This window comes from Poecile atricapillus, chromosome 3 (genome assembly GCF_030490865.1).
Source record: "Poecile atricapillus isolate bPoeAtr1 chromosome 3, bPoeAtr1.hap1, whole genome shotgun sequence".
NCBI classification, from domain to species: Eukaryota; Metazoa; Chordata; class Aves; order Passeriformes; family Paridae; genus Poecile; species Poecile atricapillus.
The window spans coordinates 52,998,016-53,023,101 of NC_081251.1; the positions used below are offsets into that span (position 1 = coordinate 52,998,016).

A 25,086-nucleotide genomic window follows, 5' to 3' on the forward strand; every position below is an offset into this window, starting at 1 on the left:
CAGAGACACTGAGTGGTAGCAAGCATATGCTACAAGTAGGATAATGGCAATGGTGAGAGATGGCTGGGTCTGTATTGGAGATACATTTGATCCTGAAAACGACATGGTTTTGAAATTAATCTTCTAAGCAGCTGTTAAATTTAAAAAAAAAATAAGCCTCTGACAAATCTCAGATTTTTTTAAAGCGTACATGAATTCATTGGATTAATAACATTATAACTAGTAAAAATATTATTCTTGAGACCCCTGTGCACCATTTGTTATTTTGATACACTCTTTTAGCATCTCTCTATATATGTGCACACTCTGGGTCACCTTTTCATTTGTGCAGGTATCTGCCTATCTTCAGGCTTGAGTTTTTGTCTTGCAGAATTTGGAATTTAATGGTGTTACAATCTCTTTGTCACAAGCCTGAAAGACTGAAATCACTCTTTCAGAGCTGATTACTAGCTTAAGGAAGAAAAAAGAAGCTAAATCTTGTTTAGGCTAGCCACAAACGTCTGGAAGGGTTACCTGCAGTTATCTCGGGTAAGGAGTGGAGTTTCTGGTAAATATAGCGGGTGTTGTTTTCTGGGGATTGGATGAAGAAGCCTACTGGCGGACAGTGTAGAAACAGCAGGGGAGGTTTCTAGGCTTTTCAGTTTCCCACGGATCTAAAGGCTTTGGTTAACATCAATTTCCAAAACAGGTTGTTTTGTTTTTAGCATCGCCCTTGAGAAAACGCCCCTCCAGAGGAAGACCTCGGCGTTTGGGCTTTCTGACTCGTAGGACTTCTGGCGCCGGAGACCGACCCCTTTGCCCAGGACAGGGCTTGAAGGCGGTGAAGCGACCCAGGAGCGGGGCCGCCGCGGTCCGGCGGTGCCGTGGCGGCCGGGCGGGGCCGAGGGGAGGCGGGGCCGCCGGGCGGGGCGGAGTCGCGGGGAGCGGCGGCGCGGCCGGGGCCGAGCGCGGAGCGGCGGAGGCGGCGGCGCTCCCGCAGAGCGCTCGGGGCGCAGCGCCGGGCCGGGCCGGGCCCGCCATGCCGCCCGCCCGCAGGTCTGTCTGTGCGCGCCGGGCCGCGGGGCGGGCGGGGCAGCTCGGGCGCGGCCTTGTGTCCTGGCCGGGGGACGCGGAGCCCGCTGGGGCGGGGACGGGGCCGGCGCTGTGGTGGCGGAGGAGCTCGCTGCCCGCTCGCTGGTGCGCGGAGCCGGCCCGGCAGCACAGCAGCCCGGGAGGCGCGGGGCGGCCCCGCGGGCGCGGCGGGTCCGTGCGGGCGCGGCTGCCGGGCTGCGCTCCCGCCCCTGCTCCCGGGCACTCGGGCTGTGCTCTGCTGCTGCCGCTACCCAGCCGCTGCAGCCGAGGTGGCTTTCGCGGCTTCGAACCTCGTTTATTTCCTCCCTCTCAGGGTCTCGGATGAGTTACTGGAATGTTCCAGGCTCCCTTTCTATATATTAATTTATATAGCCTTAGGTTGTCGTGATTGAGAAATGCTGCCGCGTTCCAAAGGTGTGTCAGGAATTAATTTTCGTCTCTTTAATCAGTGCAATGGACTTTCCTCTCTGTCCTTCATCATACACTGCTTCAGAGTTGGTTTACGGGTGGAGTGGAATACTTGTATCTTGGATGATGTGTGTGTAATGTCGTGGTGCTAAAGGATGCAGTAACTGTTCATCCCCTAGGTGATGAAATGAGATGATGAACACTTCGACTCAGTAACAGGCTTTTAGAGTGTGTTTACCTTACATGCTACAATTATTGTTCTCCCATTAGGTAGTCATACCTTTCTTGTATTAATGCACAGTGGTGGACTTTTAAGATGGGTAGGTGCCCATTAATCGATTATGGTTTGCTTCAAATGCTGTGACCCAGTCTAAGGGCCTGTGTTTGTGTAATACTTAAAATGTGTGTTGATGAACTCTGCCAGCATATTGTATCAGCCAGTGTTTACACAGTATGGAAATAATAATTTCCTGATATTGTTCTATCTGATACTTATGTGTACACACACAGACTTTCAGAAAATTAATGGAGAAGGCAATAGAAATTGCCAAGGATATATGTATACGTATGCATAAATACTTAATATACTTTCTGAATGAAAATTACTTTATCAGGAATATATATCTTTGAATGTAAGTCATGATAAGAAATATTTTGCAGATAAGATAAATAAGAATATTTTGCAGTGCATTTTGGACTGCCTTCTCTTTGATCCTTTTACTTGGAAAATATCCATAAATATACACAAAATGTTTTAAGGACCTAAATAGTCAAGTAATGTTGATCCTTTGAAGAGTTGTGTTGAAGTAAATGCTTGTAGATAAAATACTGTCTGATGGCTTTTTTTTTTTAAGTAGTGCATCAAAATCCTGGGCTTGAAGGGAAATTCTGTTTCTTTTTTTTTTTTTTTTTTTTTTCCTTATTGCATATTATGTTATGAAAAAAATCCCACTTCTGGAATACCTGATTTATCCAAGTTGATTATGAGGCAGTCTCTGGGTTTCATTCCTTGGCTTTGCCCAGTGCCCTGTTCTCACTGCAGCAGTAGCCACACTCCCATTTGGATGCGTCACATCTGCTCCTGAAATGATAAGTGTTTCCCTTTGGAGATGGAGTGAGTTAGAATTGATTGGAATAGTCCTTGTCTTATTAGGAATATGGCTTTGTTGCTTTGTGTATTCATGATTTTGGAAGAGAAGGTTGGAATTGATTGGAGGCTGGCTCTAGTAGATATTTCGCTACCTTACGGTTCTGACTTCAGGGGGCGACTTGCAAATCTCTTCAGGTGTTGAGGGAATAAGCCCTTCTATTCAAACAGAAGTGAATTCACTTGAGAGTGATTTGGATTGGAGGATAACATGTCTTCAGAAAGGTAATTTAAAAAATTGTGGGAATCCTGTGGCTACTTACTGCAGCCAGAGTGAGTCCCTGCAGTCACCCATTTGGGTGGGTGTTTCAAAGGTGAGAACGTAGCGTGAGCTTCTGCAGCAAGATCTGACACAAGAAATTGCTGCACTAGGCAGCTGGAGCTGCTCACAAACAATAATTATGGAAATGAAGGACAAAAGGACTGAATTCCCCTTTGCCATCCAGTAGGCGTGAAAGAAAAGCTGGAACATAACCAATGCTGAGAAAAATGGTAAAGCTCCCTGTCCAGCACCTGGCGTGTGCCCTCTGGGTCTCAGCAGGTGCCCAGTTCAGCAGCAGGCAGTCACAGTCCTCGGCTCATATGGTAGAAGAAATTCAGTGTCATCACCCAAAAAGCAGCTGACTGACAAACCTCTTCCTCATCATAATCAATAAGCCAAAAAAGTCAAAGGCTTTAGAGATGTAGCTTTTGTTTTAGTGAGGTATCCACCCGCTGGTGGAGTTATTGATGGTGGGAGTGGCTGCCTGCTACAAAGTTGATGGCTTCTCACTCCCTCTTGTGAGCGATCTGCACCATCACAGAAGAAAATGTCGAAGTCATGTTGCTACCACTTCTGCTGTGAACTTGTCCTGGGGGTTAAGATCGCTTTCCCAAAAAAAGGAAATGTAATGCTACATTTGATGAGTGAAGTCAGCATTAAGAGTGCTCACTCAAGTGACCTCCTTTGACTAGGAATGAAAGCGGAGTAGGAGAAAGAAGTCTTCAGTTCTTTTTTCCTTCTCCTCCTTTTTTTTCTTTTTTAAAATTGTGTTCCCTTGTCATTTTTCCCTAGCCAGATTTATGAAACAATGAGTTAGTGACAAAATTCACAGCAGGCTAGAGGAATTATATTTCCCTCCCCAAACAAAATGTTTCAAATTGATATATTAAACACAGAGAGGAGTATATTTTTTTCTTCCCGCTTTTCTTTGCAAACCCTTCTATTGTAAGTGGAAGGTTATAGGTCTTTGTTCCTGGTCAAAATGTCAGGTGGGTTTGAATGGTTGTGCTGGTGCTGGAAGTTGTATGTTGGGAAGTGTTAGTTCAGTTTTGGGGTGGGCAGCACTCTTGCAGCCTTGCATGGGACCTTGGCAGTTTATCTGCAGTCTCTCCCCAGCTTGCTGCAAGGGCAGAGTGCAGGCAGGCTTTTGAGGGGTCTGGTGGTGCTTCCCAGTGGGTTGCAGTGCAGAAGGTTGTACTAATGCACTAAGGTCGTTGCAATGCTTTGCTCTTGCACCTGCTCTGCTCCCAGTCTCTGACTAAGCTTGGAGAAAGAATACCAGTATTTCAGCTCAGTACATACAGCATCCTCCTGACCTCCCTATACGTACTTGAGAAATAATGACTTGTCATGGAACCACAGTTCATCCTTTAGGAGGATTTCTGGACTAGGCTTGAATTTTTTGATGTGTGATCATAATCTCAGTAAGCCTTTCTGATTGTTATTTATTATAAGAAGTGAACTGCACTTTCAGTTGCATGCCTCAAATTCCTGGTGCTGTGTGGTCCAATGCCTGTCAGAGCTCAGTGAAGCTGTTCCCTGCTCAGTTATTCTGTGCCTTGTAGTATTCCTGAACTGTAATTAAGCATTTGGCCTTCTCTTTGGTATGCTGTTTGTAGATCCCACCGAGGTGCCATGGTAGTTGCTTTTCTTATGACTACTCTGTATGTTTTGCAGGGGATTTTTTCAACGACCTTCTTGAAATGTGGGTTGTATGAGTACCCATGTTTAAGTCATGGTAATATCAAACTGATTTACAGAAAACATGCAGGCTTAGCAGGGAAATTATACCTATTTATACAGGCAAGATATGTGTTTATCTTTTGGTTACAATGTCAAAACAGTATTGTTTATATTTCATTTTGTGTTCACTTTACGATTTAAAAGCTTTTTTTAATATTATTTCTAGAAAGGAAATTTTATTAGTGTACTCTCACCCATTAATGACTGATTTGGGGATCCTCTCATAATGTTTCTGAAGATATCTGAGGGCCATTTCCTCAAAATCTGTGACACTGCAGGCAAGGATCAGTTCCAGTGCACCAGATAGAGGAAATCACCACTTTGTTTTAGAGTTCACAGTGAGAGCTGTTGCTTCCTTGAACTCAGCCTTATTTTAAGAAAAGGTAATGTATTCCTTGACTCATTTTTTTCAAGTAAATTTAACCTTTTCTAGCAGTGCTCTCTCTGTCTCCTGTTACTCCAGTCTATTTTTTTCTGATTTCTGCCCCACATGCCATCTGCCTTACTTTCTATTTGTTTTATTTTTAAGTGTTCTAAGGTAATGCAGTGGATAGAAAGGAAGTATGTATATCCACAAAGCATCACTGCCACCTTGATTCAGAGGGGAAGCGGTGTGGATGGCTTTCTGCCAGATCAGGTGATGCTGTGATTGCAGAAAATCCTTGGGTCTGCCTAGGTTGTTACTTTGGAGGAGATGCTGCTTGGAACAACTCAATGTTGTTAGTGGCGTGGCGCTGCTTCTGTGCTAGGTCAGTAGGCTTTTGCTGTAGTTAACTGTCTCATGGTTAAGTAGTGCCCCAGTCTGGTGGCAAGGGCTTTATTTTACTCTCAACTTAAGAAGTATCATTTTTAGAATGCTTTTTAAGCTGCTGTCCTGATGCCGAAGAGCTGAGTACTTGTGATAAAGCTGGGTTTAATCTGTATGCAGATTTTGGTAGCTGCAGCAAACTCAGCAAAACTTGGTAGGCCAAAGAGTGTCTTAAGTTCTTCCTTCATACTTTCTCACAAAGGTTCAGAGAATTCAGGGAAGCATTGAAGTGTATAATAATTTTACACATGAAGATTTTTTGCATGATATTTAGAATTTATATTAAAAAGAAGTCATTCTATTACATAAGCAGTGTTTGACATTTTGTACTCCGTTTTTGCATCCTGGTTGCTTGATCAAGCCTTTTGTAGTGTAGCTGCTGAAGACTCCTAAAAGTAGGAGCTGTGGTAATCTGACATAAAATTTGGTCTGTATGTTCTGTCCCAGCTCCAAAAACTTCTGAAATCCAGGTATTGTCTGTTAGCTGTGTGGTGTAAGCGGTGATATCTTGGTGACAATAGGTGAAGAGCCAAGGAGATGATACTTTGTTACAGAACAGTGCACTGAAATGTGGCTAGGTATGTGGTGACAGATTGACCTTGTGAGCTAGTCACTTGTGCAGATCTGCCCAAATGATTAACAGCTGATGAACATGAAAGTCCTCTTGCCACCAGAATATGTGGGGTCAAGTCACAAGCAGCCTGGGTCATTGTCAGGCCAGTTAGGAAACAAATTGAGAACCACAAAGGAATGACAAGGGTGGCTTTCTGCCAGTGCCATGGATTGTTCTTAAGTCCTCATGGTTAGGTATCCACGGAAGAAATTTCATTTGATTTACAGGTAATTTGGTTTTTGGTTTTGTTCTGTGGTATTGGGTTTTTTTTAGTGTATGGTGCTGGGCGGTTTTAGAGTGTGGAAAGGTGTGCCTTTTAGTTAGGGGTGAATAGAGGGGTAGCATCACATCAGTGTGCAGAGGCTAGGCAAGAACTTCCTGTGACATCTGCATTTGTGTCCTGCTACAGTCATACTTAAAGGATGGAAAGGAAAATCTCCATTGTTTGGCTTGTGCTGATGTGGTTGCTCACATTAGACTACATCAAATGTCCATTTGTCTCCTTCTGTCAGGAATTCTAGATTCCTTAAAAAGGGTCTCTACTACTAACTGGTCCCTCAGTGGACAAATTCTACGTGGGTTGTTTGTTTTGAAAATTGTATTCTGTTTGTAGTGCATAATTTCTGTTTGTACAAGTAACACATTGGTTGTCATGAAAAGAGATTAAGGAGATGAAGATTAGTTTTCTTTTCTTCTGCACTGTTGACACTGTGCACCTGACCCCAGTGCATGAGAAGTAAGTTCCAGTGTTTTGTCAACTGGTTGTGTCCTTTTTTAAGCCCTGCTCTAGTTCCCGGTCCCAGGCTGACCCTGGCAGATAATAGGCAGGTTTTAGGGGAAGGGACTAGAGACCAATCTTGTAACCAAAATGATACAGCAAAACCAAGAAATAATGAATCTTCTACAGGGAGTTTGGAAAAAGCAAGGAGCATGTGCCCTAGGAATGAAAGAGACCTTACACACCCAGTGGATGTGGAGGAGTCTCCTGGCCTCCGTGGGTGGTGAGCTGTGGGATTACACTGCATCCAGGAGAATAGATCCTGGTCCTTCTCCTCAGCTATGAACACAACTCAAGTTTATGAGCAGAGCAAGGCAGGTGAATTCATTTCTTTGTTTTAAGGGAAGGAAATGTAGACTCAGACCTGGCAGAGCAGAGCAATGCTGCTCCTTGCAGAATTGGACCTTGCTCCATTAGGAATGAGCCATGATTGAAGGCTGCTGTGGGTAGCACGTGCAAATGCAAGTGGGTAGCCAAGGAGGTTTGCAAAAGGAAAGGTGGTGCAGCTGAAGGAGCTACTTGTAGCACCAAACCTGATTTTTAAGGTGCTTCTGAGGAGACATGTATTTCTTTTTGCTTGGTAACTGTCATGTGTTCATTTTGTTGTGGCCCAGTGTAGAGTTTGAGATGTAAAGGCTTCAAGTTAAAAAGTGCATTTCTTGGGGAAAACTGTTATCCTTTAGTAAATGGTAGCAGTCCCTCAAAAGCCTCACCTCTGATTGTGGAGGGTTTGTTTGTTTGTTTGTTTTCTTTGGTTTGGCTGGGGTTTTGTTTTGGATCTAGAAGCTTTGTAATGAATCAGACTTCCATGGATGTCACTAGAATCAGGACTTCACATTCAGTACTGAGTACAGTTTTCAAATCTTAACTGCTTTGCTGTCAGCATTATATTGCAATTAAAATAAAAAGTTCTACAGTACTGTGTTTTACATCTGTTGTATAAATTTTGATTTCTTCTTCATGCCATGTACTGTTTCTTGTGAATTCTGTGATGAAAGACCTGTGAATAATTTTCTCACTGAAAGGCTCTAGGATGACAGAATCCCATGTTATAAATAGGAGTTTACTTCATCTGGCCTTGAAATATATCTCTCTTCCTGCTTCTTCTCACTTAGTTTTTGCCCCCTTTTTTTACTTCCCTGAGTCCAGCATGCAGATATCTCTGCTCTTTGACCTGTGAAAGCTAGACTTGTTCATGACATCAGCCTGGCCATGTGTTTGGATGTATGAGTTCTAATGCTAGGCACTTTCATAATTATTGGCAAGAACATGAGGAGGTTTATGGTTAAACTTGATGATCTTAAAGGTCTTTTTCAACCTAAATGATCCTAGATTCTAGGAATCTAGCTCTGAGGTAATACCCTTTTCACTAGTAATGTGTCAGTCTTTCTTACTACAAATCACTAATCCACCTTGCTGGGGTAGGTGTAAACTGCTTTTTGTATTTTTTTTTTTTTAAGTGTAGGTGTTTACACAGTTTTAGCAGATTTTCAAAGACACATTTTAAGTTTTAACACCAAAATGAAAGGACTATGGCCCCTCAAAAATAGGTGTTTTAACATGGAAAAAAGCAATGCTAAATCCAAAACTTGTTAATGCATTAACTGCTTCGGCTGGCTTCAACTTGAGAAGGGCAAGCAGTTATATTGATGTAGCTGTAAACAAGAGAATACAAAGTTTTGTTTGAAATGTTAGCAGCTGTGTCAGGTATAACCTGCGGCGCACAGAAATTTAGCGTCTTTCATCTTTGGCCCCAGCTATGCACATGTGCTTAGGTGTCACAGACATTATCTGTTTGAGTAGTCCCTCTGAATACACTTAGTACAGGAGTAGAGAGCTCAGAGTCTCTGTTGTGGCATCTGGCTGATGTAGTTTTCGTGAAAATTTCATGAAAATGCAACATTGGAGCTATTTGTCATTTTTCTGACTTTGTGGTGTTTGTTTTTTCCCCTCCACCAAAAGGAAATATCTAGCTTTGGAATGCTGAGTTACTTCGTTGATACTATCAGTGTAAGATGTTTGAATTTTAGTTTCAAAATTAGTTTGTTTTGTTCAGCAAGAGAACCTCACTTCTATAATAATGCTTAAAACACTTGAGCAATCTGAAAGTGAAATATATACTGCTACCAGATATATATACACCAATATATACTTGCTTCACCAGAAAACTTCTACGCATCTGTTTTTTATGCAACAATACTCAAGCTTAATTTAGGTGTATTTTTAACTTTTCTGTTGTTCAGTTAAGCCCTGAACCATCTCACTGATTGAACACATGCAGAGTTGAGCAAGTAAAAGCTTAATTAGATATGCTGAAGGAATGAAGTTTTGCATGAATCATAACATTGTTCTATCTTTTTTGCATATATAGACATAGGTAACTTTACTTACTTGAATAATTTTGAGGAGTTAGCTGTGCACGAATGGTTAGAACACAGAAAAATATAAACAAATTTTCTGTTCTGCTTCTGAAGGAGCAAGCAGCTCTTCAGAGTCTCTCTAATTAGTAGGTAAATGTGACTGTGCTCTGGTGTATAACAAGGGGAATTCCGTTTGAGAGGGGAGTTTTGCGCTGCATATAGTGCAAGGTGACTTGGTACAAGGTCAGCAACTGTTTGTAGTGTTTATAGGAATCTGGAGGTGGAGGAAAGAAAAAAGGTAAGATAATAGATGTTTTCAGGATGTTTCAGAAGGGCAGGACAACTGAATAATCTTCTGTTACACAATGCCTAAAGGGATTTTGCAAGGAAGAAGGAAATAATTAGAAACATCACTCCTTTTAAAAACAGGATTCAGTCTATGCAGTGTGAAGAGAGTTTGATTTATTGTTGATCATTGTAATTTTCATGCACCTTACACTGCCAGCTTTAGAGCAGTTATGAAGCTGCATAGATGTAAATCAAGGTCACACTCGTCAGGCTGCAATAAATTTTGCAGGTTAAGCAATTGAAAAGTAAATAGTGAAGATGTCCAGTGTTAATTTTGTACATTACAAATGTACAGGATTTTGTGTTACAGTTAAACTGTGTAACATTACTTAATATACACTGTAAGCATGTGACACAGTTCAGGTTGCTGTGGAAACCTGGCATTTTGGTTCTGTTAACAGTGTTTCAGATAGGAAAACATTTGCATTGCATTACTGCTAGACTCCTTTCTACCACACCACCACCCCCCGCCCCAGCTTCTTTGCTTCTCAGTTGTGAAGCAGATGACAGAAATGAAGCGATGACCTGGAATTTGCATGAATCAGGGTCAATTGCAGAAAAAGATGTTGAGCTGAAATTTAAAAACTATAATTTTATCTTCAAGCAGCTCTTTTGAAGTAATGAAGTGTTTTAATACTTATCTTTCACAATGCAGTGTCTCTGGGTTGATTTGAGGTTCTGTTGATTTGAAGTTCTTTTTCTATACACCTGAACATGATGGGGTACTTTTTAAAAGAGAAGTTTCCAGTAATTTTCACAGCATGATTATTTATATTGCTGGAAGCGTGCTTGATGTAAAAAGCTGACCATTTCTAGAGCTTTCTGTTAGACTGACGGATTTGTTCATCATGGGCTTCTTGTCGCCTGGTCTTGTCCTGTAAAGCATTAAGAACATGTTAATCAAGTCCCATTGAGTACAATGGGAATATTTAATATAAACCTTTGGGACCTAAACTAATTAATACTTATAAACAAAAGGCAATTTATGGTACCTGTGATTGAAAATATAGATATGCCAAGCATCAAGCCACATCTCTGTGATTTTTTTAAAGTCTTCAAACACCAGTCTCTTTCAGCTGTACCTCAGCTTTATTTACATTTCATATAAATGTCTTTCTTGTGTTGGTGAGAAAAGAGCTGAGAAGAGAGCAAGTTTGCTGTGAAGCTGAGGTCATGTGTTTGTCTTTTGTCTGTCATCCCATGAGTGCTGGCTCTCATCTTTCCTCATGTGTGCTTGCAAATGCCCACAGAACAAAGTCACAGCTCAGGGAGTCACAGTTTTCTGCCCAGGCTTTCTGCCGCAGGTCTGTCTGATGGGAGGATGTGCTTGTAATTCAGCTGTGTGCAGCAAAGCCTGCTGGAAGGGGGTGTGAGCTGGCATGGTGGGATCTAAACTGAAATGCAGATACAGAGCCACTTCTGCTGAGTCTGCTGCGAGTCACTGGTGTGGTAATTTTGGGTGGAGGAGTGTTACCAAGCAGTTGAAGTGGGCAAAAGGGAGAAAAAGCTGAAACTGACATTTGATTTCTCTGTGGAAAGGGAAAGCCCCCAAATTCTTTGGCTTGGCACTTTGACTGGTCAGGGTCCCCTTGATCACCAAAGGATACTTGCTGTTCATCTGTCTGCTGTGATGCTGCTATTTTGCCAATGCAAATCCCACTTTGTGGCCTGTGTAAACTTATTCACAGAAGGAACTCTGGAGTGTGGCCAGGCCTGCAGTATGCGACACTGTGGATCCAGTGGCCTTTAGCAGCATTCTGAGTATGGGAAGAGGGGAATCTAAGGAGGACTTGATCATGGCCCTTATAAACCTGGTAGAGAACCTGTAATTCATTGGGTCTGGGTGTGATATGGTTACTTGTATGTATCTTTCTTGACCTTATCAAAACAGATATGCAGGGCTTTCTTTGAAATATTAAACAGATTGTAAAACTGGTTGTTATGAGCAAGGAACATGATAGCGTTGACTGACAAAACGGAAAGGTAGTGCTAAGGGGATTGTCTAAATGATAGTTGATACGTTGAATGTTCATTAGTCTTTTGTAGTGTAGAAAACTGCAAGTACTTGGTGTTTTAGTTGAATGCTGGGGAGCACATGTATGAAAAGTCTTTTGTGTGTGTGCGTACATGTTCCAGGCAGAGAGGTAAGGGAACAGTGATATCCATCTTACCCTCTCAGGGTGTGGTAAACTTCCTCTTTCTGTGGTTCATATAATCACAGAGTCATTAAGGTTGGAAAAAACCTCTGAGATCATCATATCCAATCTCTGACCAAATCTGTATTGTAAAGTGCTATGTCTACTCATTTTTGAACACTTCCAGGAATGGTGAATCCACCACTTCCTTGGGGACTACAATCCAATCCTTAACCACTATTCTAGCGAAGAAATATTTCCTAATATCTACCCTGAACCTCCCCTGGCACAGTTTAAGTCCTTTCCTTGTGTCCTATTACAAGTCGCCTGGAGGAAGAGGCTGCCACCTCCACACCTCTTTCTTTCTGGTAGTTGTAGAGGGCAGCACTGTGTATGCCTGTACAATGTGAGTGTGAAAAGCTGTGGGGTCAGAGGGCTTGGATTTGATGCTTAATTCAATTGGGGTAGGTTGAAGCAGGAGATACAGTAAGATGAAGGTATTAATTATTTTAAAACATCTGCAGCAATATTCTTGTTGACCTAAAAATGAAAATCTTCCCAGGTGGCCTGATTTCCAGCAGCACTACCCTTTTACTTTTGGAATAGCATAATGCTATACCTCTTAATAGTTTATGCTGTGTTTTGTAACCAGTTTCTGTCTAGCAACTGAAGCTAAGTTAAACAGTAAAATGCATTGTTCTGTATGGAAAATGCATCTGGTGATGTTCAGCTGCCAATGAGGGAAGATTAAATCTCGATGTTTTTGTCTCGTGATAACCTGTCTGGTGATGTGGAATTTATGGAAGTGCATTTGCTTCCTCTTACTCTGTGTGAAACATGACAGCCTTAGTGGGTTAAAGCCTCTTCCCAAGCAAGGCAGGAATAATTTGTCTGGAGAGTTCTTTGGAGCTGAATCAAGTTTTGTTATTATTCTATTTCTGAATCAAGAATGTTTCTGCAACATTAATTGTCATTTATTTTATTTTAACTTTGTTCATGTGGACAGACTGTTTGAAATCCAGAAGGGGCACAGAAGGTGATCTAAGCTTAGCCTATTCTTACTTCATTAGTAGGGAATGAAAATGCTTGAACTTTTGGTTTACTACACCACTGTAGGGGGGATAATAACTGCCTAAATATTGTTCCCTGTTCCTCAAGAGTGAGGGTGTTTGTTTTCTTTGCCTCTCTTATCTCCAGATCTTCTCTTCACTGTCCTTGTGAGCCCACAGCATGCAAATAGCTACATTGAATCTCTTTGTTTCTCTCTTTTTGGAGACGCAGAAATTGTGACTGTTCTGTGTTTAATATGAACAAGAAGTCAGAAGGAATTGCTTCTGCTTACACACTTATTTTTCCGTCTCCTAATTTTTGTATTTTTATTTTTTGTGGATTTTAAGAGTGCACCCTTGTCACAAGAAACGTGGCAGGAGTAATACTTCAAAGATGGAAAGCATTAAGAAAGGTTATTCACCTGAGCAAGAGTTGAATGAACCTCAGGTGGAGTAGCTCTCCTGGGTTCGCTTAGCATACTCTAGTTATGTGTAATGGACTGAAACTTCTTTATAGAGCTTATTAATGTTTTAGAATTAACAGTACACTATAGATCATAACTATAATGTAACTATATAATTGAATTAAAATAATTCCATATTTCTGATAGCTTTAGAATAAACCATTTTTTGTCCATTCTATTGAATGTATTAAGTCTGTGCTGTGTTTTACTTCCTTGTGCTAGGTGCTTTTCTGAAAGCTTCCAATCTGACTTTTTCCTAGGTCATTCTGCCTAAAGAAAAGACTAAAAAAAGTTGTAGTTTACTCTCCTCTTTGCTGGCTGTGCATTTCTGTTACGTTTCATCTTGCGATATTGTAGTGTTTATATAGAAACTTTCATATTTTCTATTACACCTAATAAAATATTCTAGCAGAACCTAAAAGCAGTAGAACTCAGCCTGGTTAGTCCAGTCAGTGAGGCATTAGTGAAATGCTGCAAAGTTTAGCATTTCTCATGAAGTGTAAGTGTGCATTTACTTTCCTGGTTTTAAAAATGGGAGGTCTGTAGAAAAGAATGGAAGGGTTATTGTTAGTGTTTTGGCTTCTGAAGCTTAATGATAGGCATTTATATGACCAGTAGCAAATTAAATGTCCTCTTCCATGTTAAACTTTTTCTGTTGCCTTATGTTAAAGGATGGTGTGTGTTTTTATTTATTTGCATTTGCACAGTGCTCTGGGAACTGCTTTGGGCTTTTCAGAGGCACAGCTAGCAACCCCCAAGGGTTCAATCTCAGATCTAATACACTAAAACTCCTTCCCTTCTATCTGTGATTTGTTCTACAATTTCTTACTCTTCCAACTTGAGATATATTTTTATATTGCTCTTGAGATACTACAAACATATCTTTTGGTTTTTTTTGGTCTTAGTACTGGCCTTATTGATGTAACCCTTGTCATCTCTCACACTGTATCTGTATTGTGTAGGGGTCAGAATTGGCACATGTACCCAGAAGACTTGTTATTCATAAGAAGACACTCTGTTGCAGAGTTGCAGACCTAAGCCAGATCATAAGTAATGCTTCGTGTCTGAATATGACCAGTTTTGAATGTTGGTACTACAGCAGGTGATAGGAAGTGTGCAGTGCTGTGAACAGATGTGTGTGGTGCTTGTAGTCTCAGGAGCAGAGGTATAATAGAGAAGCAAAATAAAAAATTTCTGTTGTGTGGGATGCCATACCAGAGAGCAGATGAGAGCTACGTGGTGTGTCTGGGCAGCATCGTGTTCCCTCAGCACAGTGGGGTCTCCTGTTGCATCCTTGCTGCAGCCATGTCTGCTTGGCTGTCTCACTGGGAGTCTTGTGTCTTCATCTGCTCTGCCTTCCTAACTGGAAATTTTGTGTGTAGACCTCTCACCTTCCCTGCTTGTTGTTCACAGCATGATTGTTTCCACTATCTCTTGCCTTATCTGGCTCCTGCTAAGGTATGGAATACACTACCCTTGACTTGGTTTTCGTGAAGTCAGTTAACTTCTTTTTTTTACATACTTGCTCCTTGCTGAAGGAACTGAGTGAACCTGGATCCTCAGAGGAGTTAGGCTTTTTATTTTCTTTTGTGGATCTGAGGTGTGATTCTTATGTATATGCCTGCAGAGCCAGATAAAATCAAGACTTTGCTATTGGTTTCCAAAGTTAAGTCAGTTTAAACTTCACAGAAAATAATAACTATCTCCTTATCAAAGTAATCTCCTTCCTTGTTCTCATTGCTGCTGTTAATTGAGGCTGGATTAAAGCTACTGGGAGGATACTTGCACACATTGCTCTTCCACTCTCATTTGAGCATGTGGAGGTAATCCTTACAGTTCAGCTCTCCATTTGCAAAGCAGGGAATTACATAATTTTCCTACCTCGTGAGAGGTTGAGAGACATTTGACTCTACGGGATCATGAAAAATATGTCTAGAGAATTGCATGATCTTGAATGTTTCTTGTTCTCTGTATGTTTTTCCAGGACTTGCAGTGGGCACAGATGGCCAGAGAAAAGCTATCAAGTCCACTGAATGTTCTAAAAATAATCAGATGCTTCATTGGCTTCTTCATTGCTGTGCTGTTGGATGTACTGTTGTTCATGTGCACAGACTTGGAAAGTAATACCCACAACTGAAGGATTGCTTGTTGATGCTTTAGAGCCAGCAGACAGGATTTCTGGGTGCTTAGCCCTGAGCACAGCAAGCAGGACTTTTTCTTGTTTCGTGGAAATGTGAACTACTTAACCTGCAGGTAGCAGGGTACTTTATTCTTTATGCATGAGAAGGGAAGGAAAACGGAGAAAAAGAATTTTGAAAAATTGTAAATTTATCAAAGTTTTTAAAGGGTGCTCTCTTCACACACTAACTTACTTTTAATCTTCTATTCCCTTTGTTTATGCTTGCACTTAGAGCATCTTCTGTTGCTGCTTTGAATGTACCAGTGCAGGAGGCTGTTGTCCTGCAGTACCAGGTTCCATAGAGGACAGCAGGACCTGGAAGCATGTTCTGAAGGTCTTGGGAGTGTGGTGACAGTTGAAGTGGTGTGGGTATGTGGGCATCGATGGTCAGGAGTTCAGTCTGTTCCTGTGATTATAACATTTTAATTTTTTAATTTTTTTTTCTGTGGCCTTGTTGGAGCATTCCCATCCTAATTACATATTTTCATTAACATCCCCAGAACTCTCTGGCAGCAAGACTAGCTAGACAAAGCAAGTATCCAGAAATGAGTAAATATAAATTTAAATATCCAGAGCAGTAGGACTAAAATAAGAAAGAAGACATATGTTTATGTATTTTTTTCTTTATATAATTATCAGGTACTGACACAGGCTACATTTGGAGAATGGCAGTTTTTTAACAGGCTCCTTACTGAAATGCATTGTTTGATTTGCCTTGAAAATGCCTGATAAAAGAATTAGCATTGCTGTAGATATGTGATATAAGCTTTTCACAGTGTACTTCTGTTCCAGTGTGTAGAAAAGGTTAAACTGGGCCTGAAATTTATATAAAATCAGCTTTGTCATCATTTGAGTTTGGACTGAACTCATGATATATGAGTAAGTTGTCTGTTTCTCAGCATATAAATACCCCCCAAATATGTACATTTTTAATAGTCTGCTGATTCAGTATTCATCTGTACCAGAAAGAAGCTGCCAGGAAATCAAGATTCATTTTAATAATATGGCCTTAACATTTTAAGCAGGTGATAAAGAATACCTTGGATTTTTTTTTCTTGTAAAATACCAAGGAATAGATAGGGGAGAAGTGTGGAGTAGGTTTGCCTTTTTTGATGTAATTTTAAATTGTTAGTGACATCCTATAAAGTAAATGTGGCTTCTGTGCTGTTACTGCTTAAAAAACTAAAATGGAAAAGGACGTCTCAGAAAGCAATTACTGCAGAGCTATGTTCCTCCTAGCTGTCAGGTTTTCTCTTTTTTTTTTTTCACCTTTAAGGCAATTAGCAGTTAGTAAAAATTCCCAACAGCACAAGTAAACTCAGAACTTAAGAAGTCAGCAATCAGTTTGCTATTTCTAGTACTGTTTTCAAATTATAATTTTCAGACTTCATTATGCCTTTCTAGAGCAACACCGTTATTTCTTCTAAGAAGGTAAGCTAAGTAAGTTTTAGGTCAACAGAGTGGGATCTGACATTAAATTATGCCATTATGAAAATTTACTTTAATTGGTGACTGCATATTATATTGCTGTATATTTGTATTAGCAAAAGAAAAAAAAAAATTGCCTGAATGCCTTTGCTGTGTCTGGTCGGTGGATATTCCAATTTTCTGAGTGCCCATCTGTTATGAATATAATTATTTAATTTTATAAAATTCTTTATTTATTTCTTCTCACCATGTGAAAGGACTTGGAGTTGCATTCATTTGATGTGAGAAGAACAGGCTCCATACCCATGTTGGCATTGCTAGTTTTGTTTAGCACTGATGAGGGCAAACAGCAACCCTCACACAGTACCTCTCTGGTTTGGTGCTGCCACTTCCTGCAGCATCTGTGCTTAGGTCCAGGCTTAACCTTCTCTCTCCTTTTTTGTGCCCCTTTTTTGCTGAAGTGGCTGCTCTGGTACTGGGCCTGACAGGGCTGTGGGCAGGCAGGGGTTTCTCCTGCTGGCTCCCTGGGTAGTGGTGCTCTCTTCATCTGCCCGCGTGGAGCTGGGCAGTTACTTCCCTGGCTGGGGATATTAGATCATGGGAGAGGAAGAGAATGAATGGATAGAGCATACTGCTGACTCTTGCACGGGATTAGGCAGTGGGAACAGACCTCTCTTGCCTCTGTTTATTCCAGCTGATCTTGTTTCAATGAGGTGAGGAACTCTTCCCTCTTCTCATTCTCATGGGTCCTGCTGTGGTTGTGGTCATGGGTTTAATACTGTACTGATGCTTTGGGGTAATCAATAGTTCTTGGTGTCAGTGTGAGACTCAGCTCTGGCCTGTCAGTGCCCTCATGCCACATCACAATGTAGTGAAGGCAAGGCAGGTCAAGGGGGAAAAGTGGTTCCTCTTTCTTTCAGCTCTCTCTGTAATTTGCTGTAGAGGTTGTAGTTGTATACTCGGAAACACTGTAACTCTAAAGGCAGTGCAAATGAAACCATCAGTTCTCATCCTCTGAAGCTCCAAGAACCAGCCCCAACAGGGTAGGTAGAGATACATCAGAATTCTCAGGAAGTATGTGATACCTTCATACAGACTGAACATCTGAGCAGGCCAGTTTGTTCTGATGCTGCTGTTACACTTTTGTCATATAGGTTTCTGTGTCCAGCTGAAGACTGCATCATGTGTTGCCTTGCAGAGGTAAAATAGAATTCTCTTCATAAAAGCTAAAGATGTCAGATACTTGCCATTTAAAGAGTACCCATTACTGTAAGACTACCTGATGTGTAAAAATGAAAGCAACTTGATTCTTTCTGACACACTGGATGTATTCAAAACTAATGGGCTAGAAAAAGTGCATTTTGGAGCAGTGGGCTTCATATGCTGTGGACTAATCATCCATAAATAAGGAGATAAAATTGTGGCAAGTATTTCCGATAGACTCCAGCATGATTTGTTATTCGGCATTTCAAGTAGATTAGTCTGTCTTTGCTGCATCATCTCTTTTGTTGACATCTGGCAGTTTGTAGCTTGTGATCTTTTAATGCAGGGAAAAATAATGGGAACTGATTAGGTCCCAGAGGATTTTTTTCTTCTTTTGCTATGAATCATAATTTATGTGGCTTCAATTCTTTGTTATACAGCCCATTAGACTAAATTGTTTAGCAGTAACTTCTGGTTTGAGTTTGTTAGGAAATACTGATTAAAAACTTAAATTAACTTACTTTGTGCATGTGCACAAGCCATCAGGGTAGGTTAAGTGTATGTTGAAGAGGGGGAAATTATAGAACATCTTGGCAGTGATCTTGGACAGTAATGTGGCAGGTTGTTAATTATGGTAATTATAAGGCAGATTGGAAATTCTCTCCAAGTGCCTTGGTATTGTGTTCTGCCAAGAGGTGGTGATTTTTGTGTCAAAAACCAGTATTACTGGTTTTCTTTTTTTTGTTTTTAACTTCTCAGATAACCTAGATAACCTTCCCTAGTCCTACCTATTTCAAGGTGATTACATTTCATCTGGAGAGCCAGAGGGTCCATCTTGTTTCTCCCTGTATGGTTGCTTGAACTGGTATATTGGTCACAACAGTCAAACTTTGTACAGGATGTAGACCACTCATTTTTCCTTTACATGGTTTTAAAACTTTCAAATGTCTCACAATCTTACAGTATTTTTAGCAATTTAAAATTTAAATTCAAAGTGAGCATTGTACGTCTCACTGGTTATTCTGTTTGTGCTATGTACTTCCAAAGCTTCTCTTGATCTGCCTAAGAAACACATGAGACCTGGAAGATGTTTTGGTATAAACTTGAAAGTGATTTAATATTTCCAGAGCTTTAAAACTTGATGCTGCTCTGTGGGTTACCTGCTTTTCTTCCACTGCTGAGAAACTGGCCTGAGTGCATTTATTGGTTTGTCTCATTGTATATTAAATGGATACTGCACTGCAAACATTGGTTAAAGTTTTACTTCGCTTTGTTACTGGGTCAGTTGTATTTCCACAACCTGTTGGGTTTTGTAGGTGTTGTTGACATGTTGATTTATGAACTTCCTGTTTTTAACTGTTATATGCAGGAGGCCCTGCCTGGATATGAGGTTCTGACGGGAAGAAGAGCATCACGCTTGGCTGCTCACCTTGCCCATTTGACTGTAAATAATGGAGACCAAGGAAGAGAAGAAGGAACGGCGACAAGGCTATTTTGCTCGGTGAGCTTACAGGGCTTATTTCAATATTGATTAAAATACAGAACTCTTTATTCTGCCTTTTTCACAAGGCTTTATGATTTTTCAAGTACGTATAAAAAATGAAACACATGCTGAAGTATGTATCCAGAATGTCTCCTTGCTGTATCCCTGATGTTTAAGTGGTGATTTTTTTTTCTTTTGAGTAGTAGTGGAAACTTGAATTATAATTCTGATTTGTAGTAGTAAACTGTTCTTGGGTACTCAGTTGCAAATTGCACTGCATTGGAGCTTCCAGCATCAAGTTCAGGGACAGTGTTGATGAAAACAAGTGTATCTGAAACATATGTGTGTCTAGACCTGAAGTTTTTTTGATTTCAAATAAAGCACAGCTTAAGTAGTATTATCTCATAGGGTAAGGCTAGCTAAGAAAGGGTAAGCTGGCTAAACCATATCATCTTGGTAAATAAAGCAATGTTTTTTCAGTCCATCATTTCTATCATTTGGAATTCACGATTGGTGACTTTTAAGAAATAAGTGACATTGCTTTCCTAATAACTTGTCTTTGTTAATTTAGCAAGTCTCTAATCATCTCTGAGCTCTGATGTACAAGAGGAACCAAAGCTCACTTACTCTTGGGAGAGGATATGAAATAGGTTTGAAAAACATCTTTGCCTCAAGGATGTTTTCTGTTCTGTTGAAGAGGAGAATTGTATCCTGTCTCCACTCAGTACTAGATAACTGTAGCCTTAGTGTATTGCAGACATCTAGAGGCATGCCTGTCACAACATTTAGAAGTAGTGTGGGGAAAAGTTGCTGTTTCTTTATTGCTATTCAGGTTCTCTGTAATGGTGGCTAAAGACTGGAGGAAGTTTTGGTCATGTGTTAATGTCTGGTGACTTGTGTTCCATTTGGAGAAATGCATTTATGTTGATGTTGGCAGAATGTTGCAGTTTGGGATTCTGAGAAGGGGAAATGGATAATGGCACCTAAAATAGAGGATGCATTATGAAGGATAAAGCAGAAGTAGCTAAAGGGATTGTGCTAAGGAACAAGTAATTTTGTGTTAAAGGAGACTCAGGCTTTTCTGAGTAAGATGCTTTATATTGAGAGTGTTTTGTGTTCGTTCTAAGTGCTGTCTGCTAAACAAGTGGAAAGCTTCAAGAGGCTTTCAGGAAAGTCCTTGACATTTGTATTTAATCTGCTTTCCTCTGTCATCTTGAGAGTGTTCTCTTTTAAAAATTCACAAGGACAGCATCTCTTGCTTGACATTGAGCAAGGTTCAAAAACATGCAAAATCAATTTGTAGTATTAGCTGCTGTGTAACTTTGGGGAGGTTACCTGTCTCTTTCCCTCCCAGCTTGCATATTTTTTTTAATATAGGTTGCAGGCCCTTAAGTCCCCACTCTAAGCAAACTCGTAGATGACTTACAAGAATGTCCTTGCAGACCCTCAGGTCATGTGTTAATAAAAGCTGAAGTCTGTCAGCTGGTGTCATGCCCAGCTTTCTTTCCTGCACATTGTCTGTGTGTGCAGTCAGGGACTGGAGCAGAACTGAATTTACATTTAGCATCCTAAGTGTAGCACACTTCTTATAGTGAACAGGTGCCACAGGGTCTTACAGATGAGTGGTTTAAATGCTTTGCACAATGACCCAGATAAATATCATATGAATACCTGAAAATAATAGGCAGATTATATTTCCTTTAGTACAAAGACAGTTCCAACAATGTCCCTGTTTTTTAAAAAAAACAGTTTAAAATTTTGACTTCATGTCAAAAATAAGATTTTGACTTGACATAGAAGTTGCCAGATTTGGTGCCTTATATTGGGATGCACATAATTTAATTAGGGGCATGCTTTGGTGTTGCTATCAGTTTGGGTTGTTTTGTACCTTAGAATTTGTGGAAACTTGTTCTGTCCTTAAATTTAGGCACCAAGGTTTGGTAAATTCTGGCTTTTATGCAATTTTGTGCTGCTTCAAACAGGCTGCTTTACCTGCCAGCTTGAGCTCATGTTTATGAAGCTCAGAGCAACCTTAGCTGGTTCCCAACCACATTTGCCTCTGTACTTCATTACTGGATTTTTTCCTTTGTCTTATTACTGTTATGTTTGGTGAGTCTAAGATAAGAGTAGTATTTGCAAAATCTAAATTTATGTGTAGTAAAAATTCTCAGAAAGCAAAGATTCTTTACCTCACCTTTAATCTCGTTGGTTTTGCATGTGATCAGATGCTCATGGGAGAAGACTCTTCTTTTTACCACGGAAGTAGCAGGAAATGGATTATTAGACTTTTTGCCAGCAGGAGGAAAATCTGTGCTTCTTGTTAGAAGGGTGGGGAAAAGGACTCCACTCAAGGCTGAGAGGAAGGATCCCTTTTGCTTATAAGGGTTATAAAGGGGGAAATGTTTATGTTCAGTGCTGGTGGAATAAAATATTTAACATCGTCCACTAAAAATGAAAATACACAAATTTTAATAGAAAATCTCCTTAATGTGAGGGAAAAGCTTATTATTATATTAACAAGGTTAAAAGCACTAACTGAAAAATGGAAGATGATGCTTTTGCTCTTAAGCTCCTGCTAACAGAAATCCAAGTTCTCTGTTGGCAGAGCCAGGGAACATGAGAACATGAGCAGTGGGACTAAGAGTTCCCTCGCTGCCCTGCTAGCTTCCCGAAGTGTCTGACTTCTCATCAGAAGATGGCTTTTGGCCTTCAGGGTAGTATAATCTTGGTGCCTCCCGGGCAGCTTTTGGTAGACGTGGTGCTCAGTGTCTGAGTGGTTATGCTTGCAATTCTTGGAAGGGTTAGCTTGAGGATCCCAAAATATATGCTGACAAACTAGCTCCTGTATTGCAAGATGAAGATGAACATGAAATTGTCTGCATCTCTGTACCCCAAATTTAGCATTGTTTACACATTTATGCTTTAAAATATTTGAAATTGCTCTGTAGAAGAGACCCACTCAGCATCATATTTTTCCACTACAAATAGTTGTGGTCCTAGTGCCTCAGTTTCCCCAGGTCTTTCCGCCTCCATGTGGCAAGTGAAGCTGAAATAAAGGCTTCCCCATCCATTTTTGCTTCTTACCAAATGTAATTTTATTCACTGTTTTTTGTGATAAATGGCTTATTTTTGGCCTTAATTGGAAGGAAATTAAAAAAGCTGTTTTTTTCAAACAAAATAGAAATGTCTTCAAAACTTTCTAAAGACTGATTTAGATTCTGTGTGTAGATAAAATGTTATAGCTCATAGGAGTTAAACAGGCAAGAAGTGAAAGTATAAGAGTAACACGTGAGCATAAATTTCTCTTACACAATAGGTCCTTACTTAACTGTTTGTCCTACTTAAAGACTATTTTGTGTAGTTAAGTTTTCTTGCCCTTTTGTCCCAACTATGTTTCTAGGCTTTTCTGTTGCCTTCTGTGTCACTGGCTCCTGAATGGACCAGTATCTGTGCTGGTATTCAGCAAGTCTGAAAATAGATGGCACAGTGTAGTGGATGTACAGTGGTACATCTATGTATGTTGACTCTACTGTGACATTTGGTGCTCTTTATTGTGATTATGTGCCCATGAACCCAGATACAGCTTCCTATGTCCCTCTGCCTGTGCATCTTCCCTCTCACAGAAAGAGAGAGAAGAGACAAGCAGAGTCTCCCTGTTTTTCCCTTGCCTGTTGTGGAGGCTTGAGTTCAGGGGTACTTCACCCCTAAAATGAGTAGCCATGAAAATTTCAACTGAATTTATAAATAAACTACAAAAGTGAGCGTTATCACATGGAAAGAATTGCCCTGGATATAAATTGGTAGTGTTGAAGGCTGAATGTACACGTTGAAAGTGGAATTGGTTTGCATGTGCTGTCGTGTGCTACTGGATATATTTTGCATGTGCTATTATGTGATATTGGATATCTTTGGACAAGCAGTTAAAGGATATGAGAAATCATAAGGGAAGAGTTTGAATAGTTCTTTGAAAGAATGGGGAAAGGGTCTCTTTCAGGTTCAAGCTCTCTGAGTCTCAGCATTCATCACAGTAAGTTACTGAGCATGTTCCGTGTGTCGCAAAACTGTGTCAGGTAGCTGTCTACTGCTGTCTTAGGGAAAAGAAGTAAGTATGCTTTATTTGAAAAAATGCTGCTTTTCAGCAAGTTGACCAAAATACTTACATTAATTTTATTAATCGTTATGTCTTCAACTTATGGTGACCTTAATCTCAACAATCTTTGTGGAGATGAACTGTAAAAGCCACTGTAAAACTGTAAAAGGAAACTGTAAACTTATGTTGAATGATTTCTTAATAGTTTCCAGGGGAATTACGAATTTTAGTTTTCAGTTTCTTTTTGGTCACCACTGAGAGCTGGATTTCTGAAGCCAAAAATGAAGCACTTGTATTAGGGAAAATATTCTCACTGGAATTTGGGTGCTTTTGTGTTTATTGAGTTCACATTGGTCCTGCTACCATCATTCTGTTGAGAAAACTACATAAATGTCTTGGACATGTTCCGAAGGCCATCCCAGTAGGCAGAGACTCCCTCTAACTGCAGGTTACTTTTCAGAACCTGAAGCCAGTTGTATAACTTGATGCTCACCTCCTGTTTCCTTATGATGTCAATATCTAAGGGACGTAAAGGAGTTCACAGCATGTTTTAAGTTCATTTTGGTTCTTGGCTTAGATACCTAAATTTACAACCATACAGATGAAGGTTTATACATTAAACCCATGATTTAAAGAAGATAAATGTGTTTATACTGCAGTTGTTGTTTAGTTGTTACCAGCTCCAAGTTACAGCTTTTTTCCTCTTCTAATTATTTTTAGTACTTAAAAATAAAACAATTCAATAAATAGTGAACAGCTTTTGAGTCACACAGTTGGTTGTGACTTAACCTTGACTTTCAAGTATTTACAACAGTTGCAACAAAAGGAATCATTGATACATAGCTACTAAGGTGTAAACAGCTGGAGTCTGGAAAGCTTAGCTAGGGAAGGCATTATATGTACTTGTCATGTTGTTATGGTTTTTCCCTGATCCTTGCTCTTGGCAGCTGTTGGAGGCAGGATGTTGGCTTTCACAAACCCTTGGTCTGACAGGCAGTGGTCATTCCCTTGGTCAGTCTTTTGAATATTGCAAGCTATCAGATTTGTAAGCATCTCATTTGGACTTTTCCTGTGTTCTGTTTTATTACCCTATTTAGTAATTGTGCACTTCATATTTTTTATGAAATATCCCATGGCTATTAAGACACAGTGAGATCATGTAATAAAAATGCAGTAAGCACAGAGGGACTGTGTGGGAAAAGGGCATTATTGATGGCTAGGACAGAGGAAAACCTAGGTAAGAACTATTTGCACAGAGATACTTCCTTGAGGATATTTCATGTATGTGAGACCTTTTAGTAAGTTTTTCTCTTGGTGCAGTTCTTGTTGGATGACTCATTATATCCATGTAATGCACTTCAAGAGTTGGGTGCTCCTCAGCTCACTATTCCTCCAGCAGTTACCTCCTTGCAATTGTTCTGGTTCTGCTGAGCCAACGTGTTGATGTTTATTCAGGTTTCCTGTAGCACCCATAATTTATTTTTTGCTTTTAGGAGGGCAAGTTTTCCATGCATTGT

The 25,086-nt window shown here is 40.3% G+C and overlaps 1 protein-coding gene across 5 annotated transcripts in view; it reads left to right on the forward strand.

Annotated features, from left to right (window-relative positions):
* The first annotated feature begins 907 nt into the window (after window positions 1-907).
* The window catches only part of NCOA7 (nuclear receptor coactivator 7), a 77,055-nt gene continuing 52,876 nt past the window's right edge, over window positions 908-25,086 (forward strand). For 3 of the 5 annotated variants that reach the window (XM_058835908.1, XM_058835912.1, XM_058835911.1), the window contains exons 1-2: window positions 908-1,035; window positions 19,366-19,497. In XM_058835908.1, coding sequence (XP_058691891.1) covers window positions 19,448-19,497 — 50 coding nt within the window. In that variant the 5' untranslated portion in view covers window positions 908-1,035; window positions 19,366-19,447. Of the gene's footprint in view, window positions 1,040-19,361; window positions 19,498-25,086 lie in introns of those variants that run through there. The other 2 variants (XM_058835909.1, XM_058835910.1) reach the window with 2 other exon arrangements.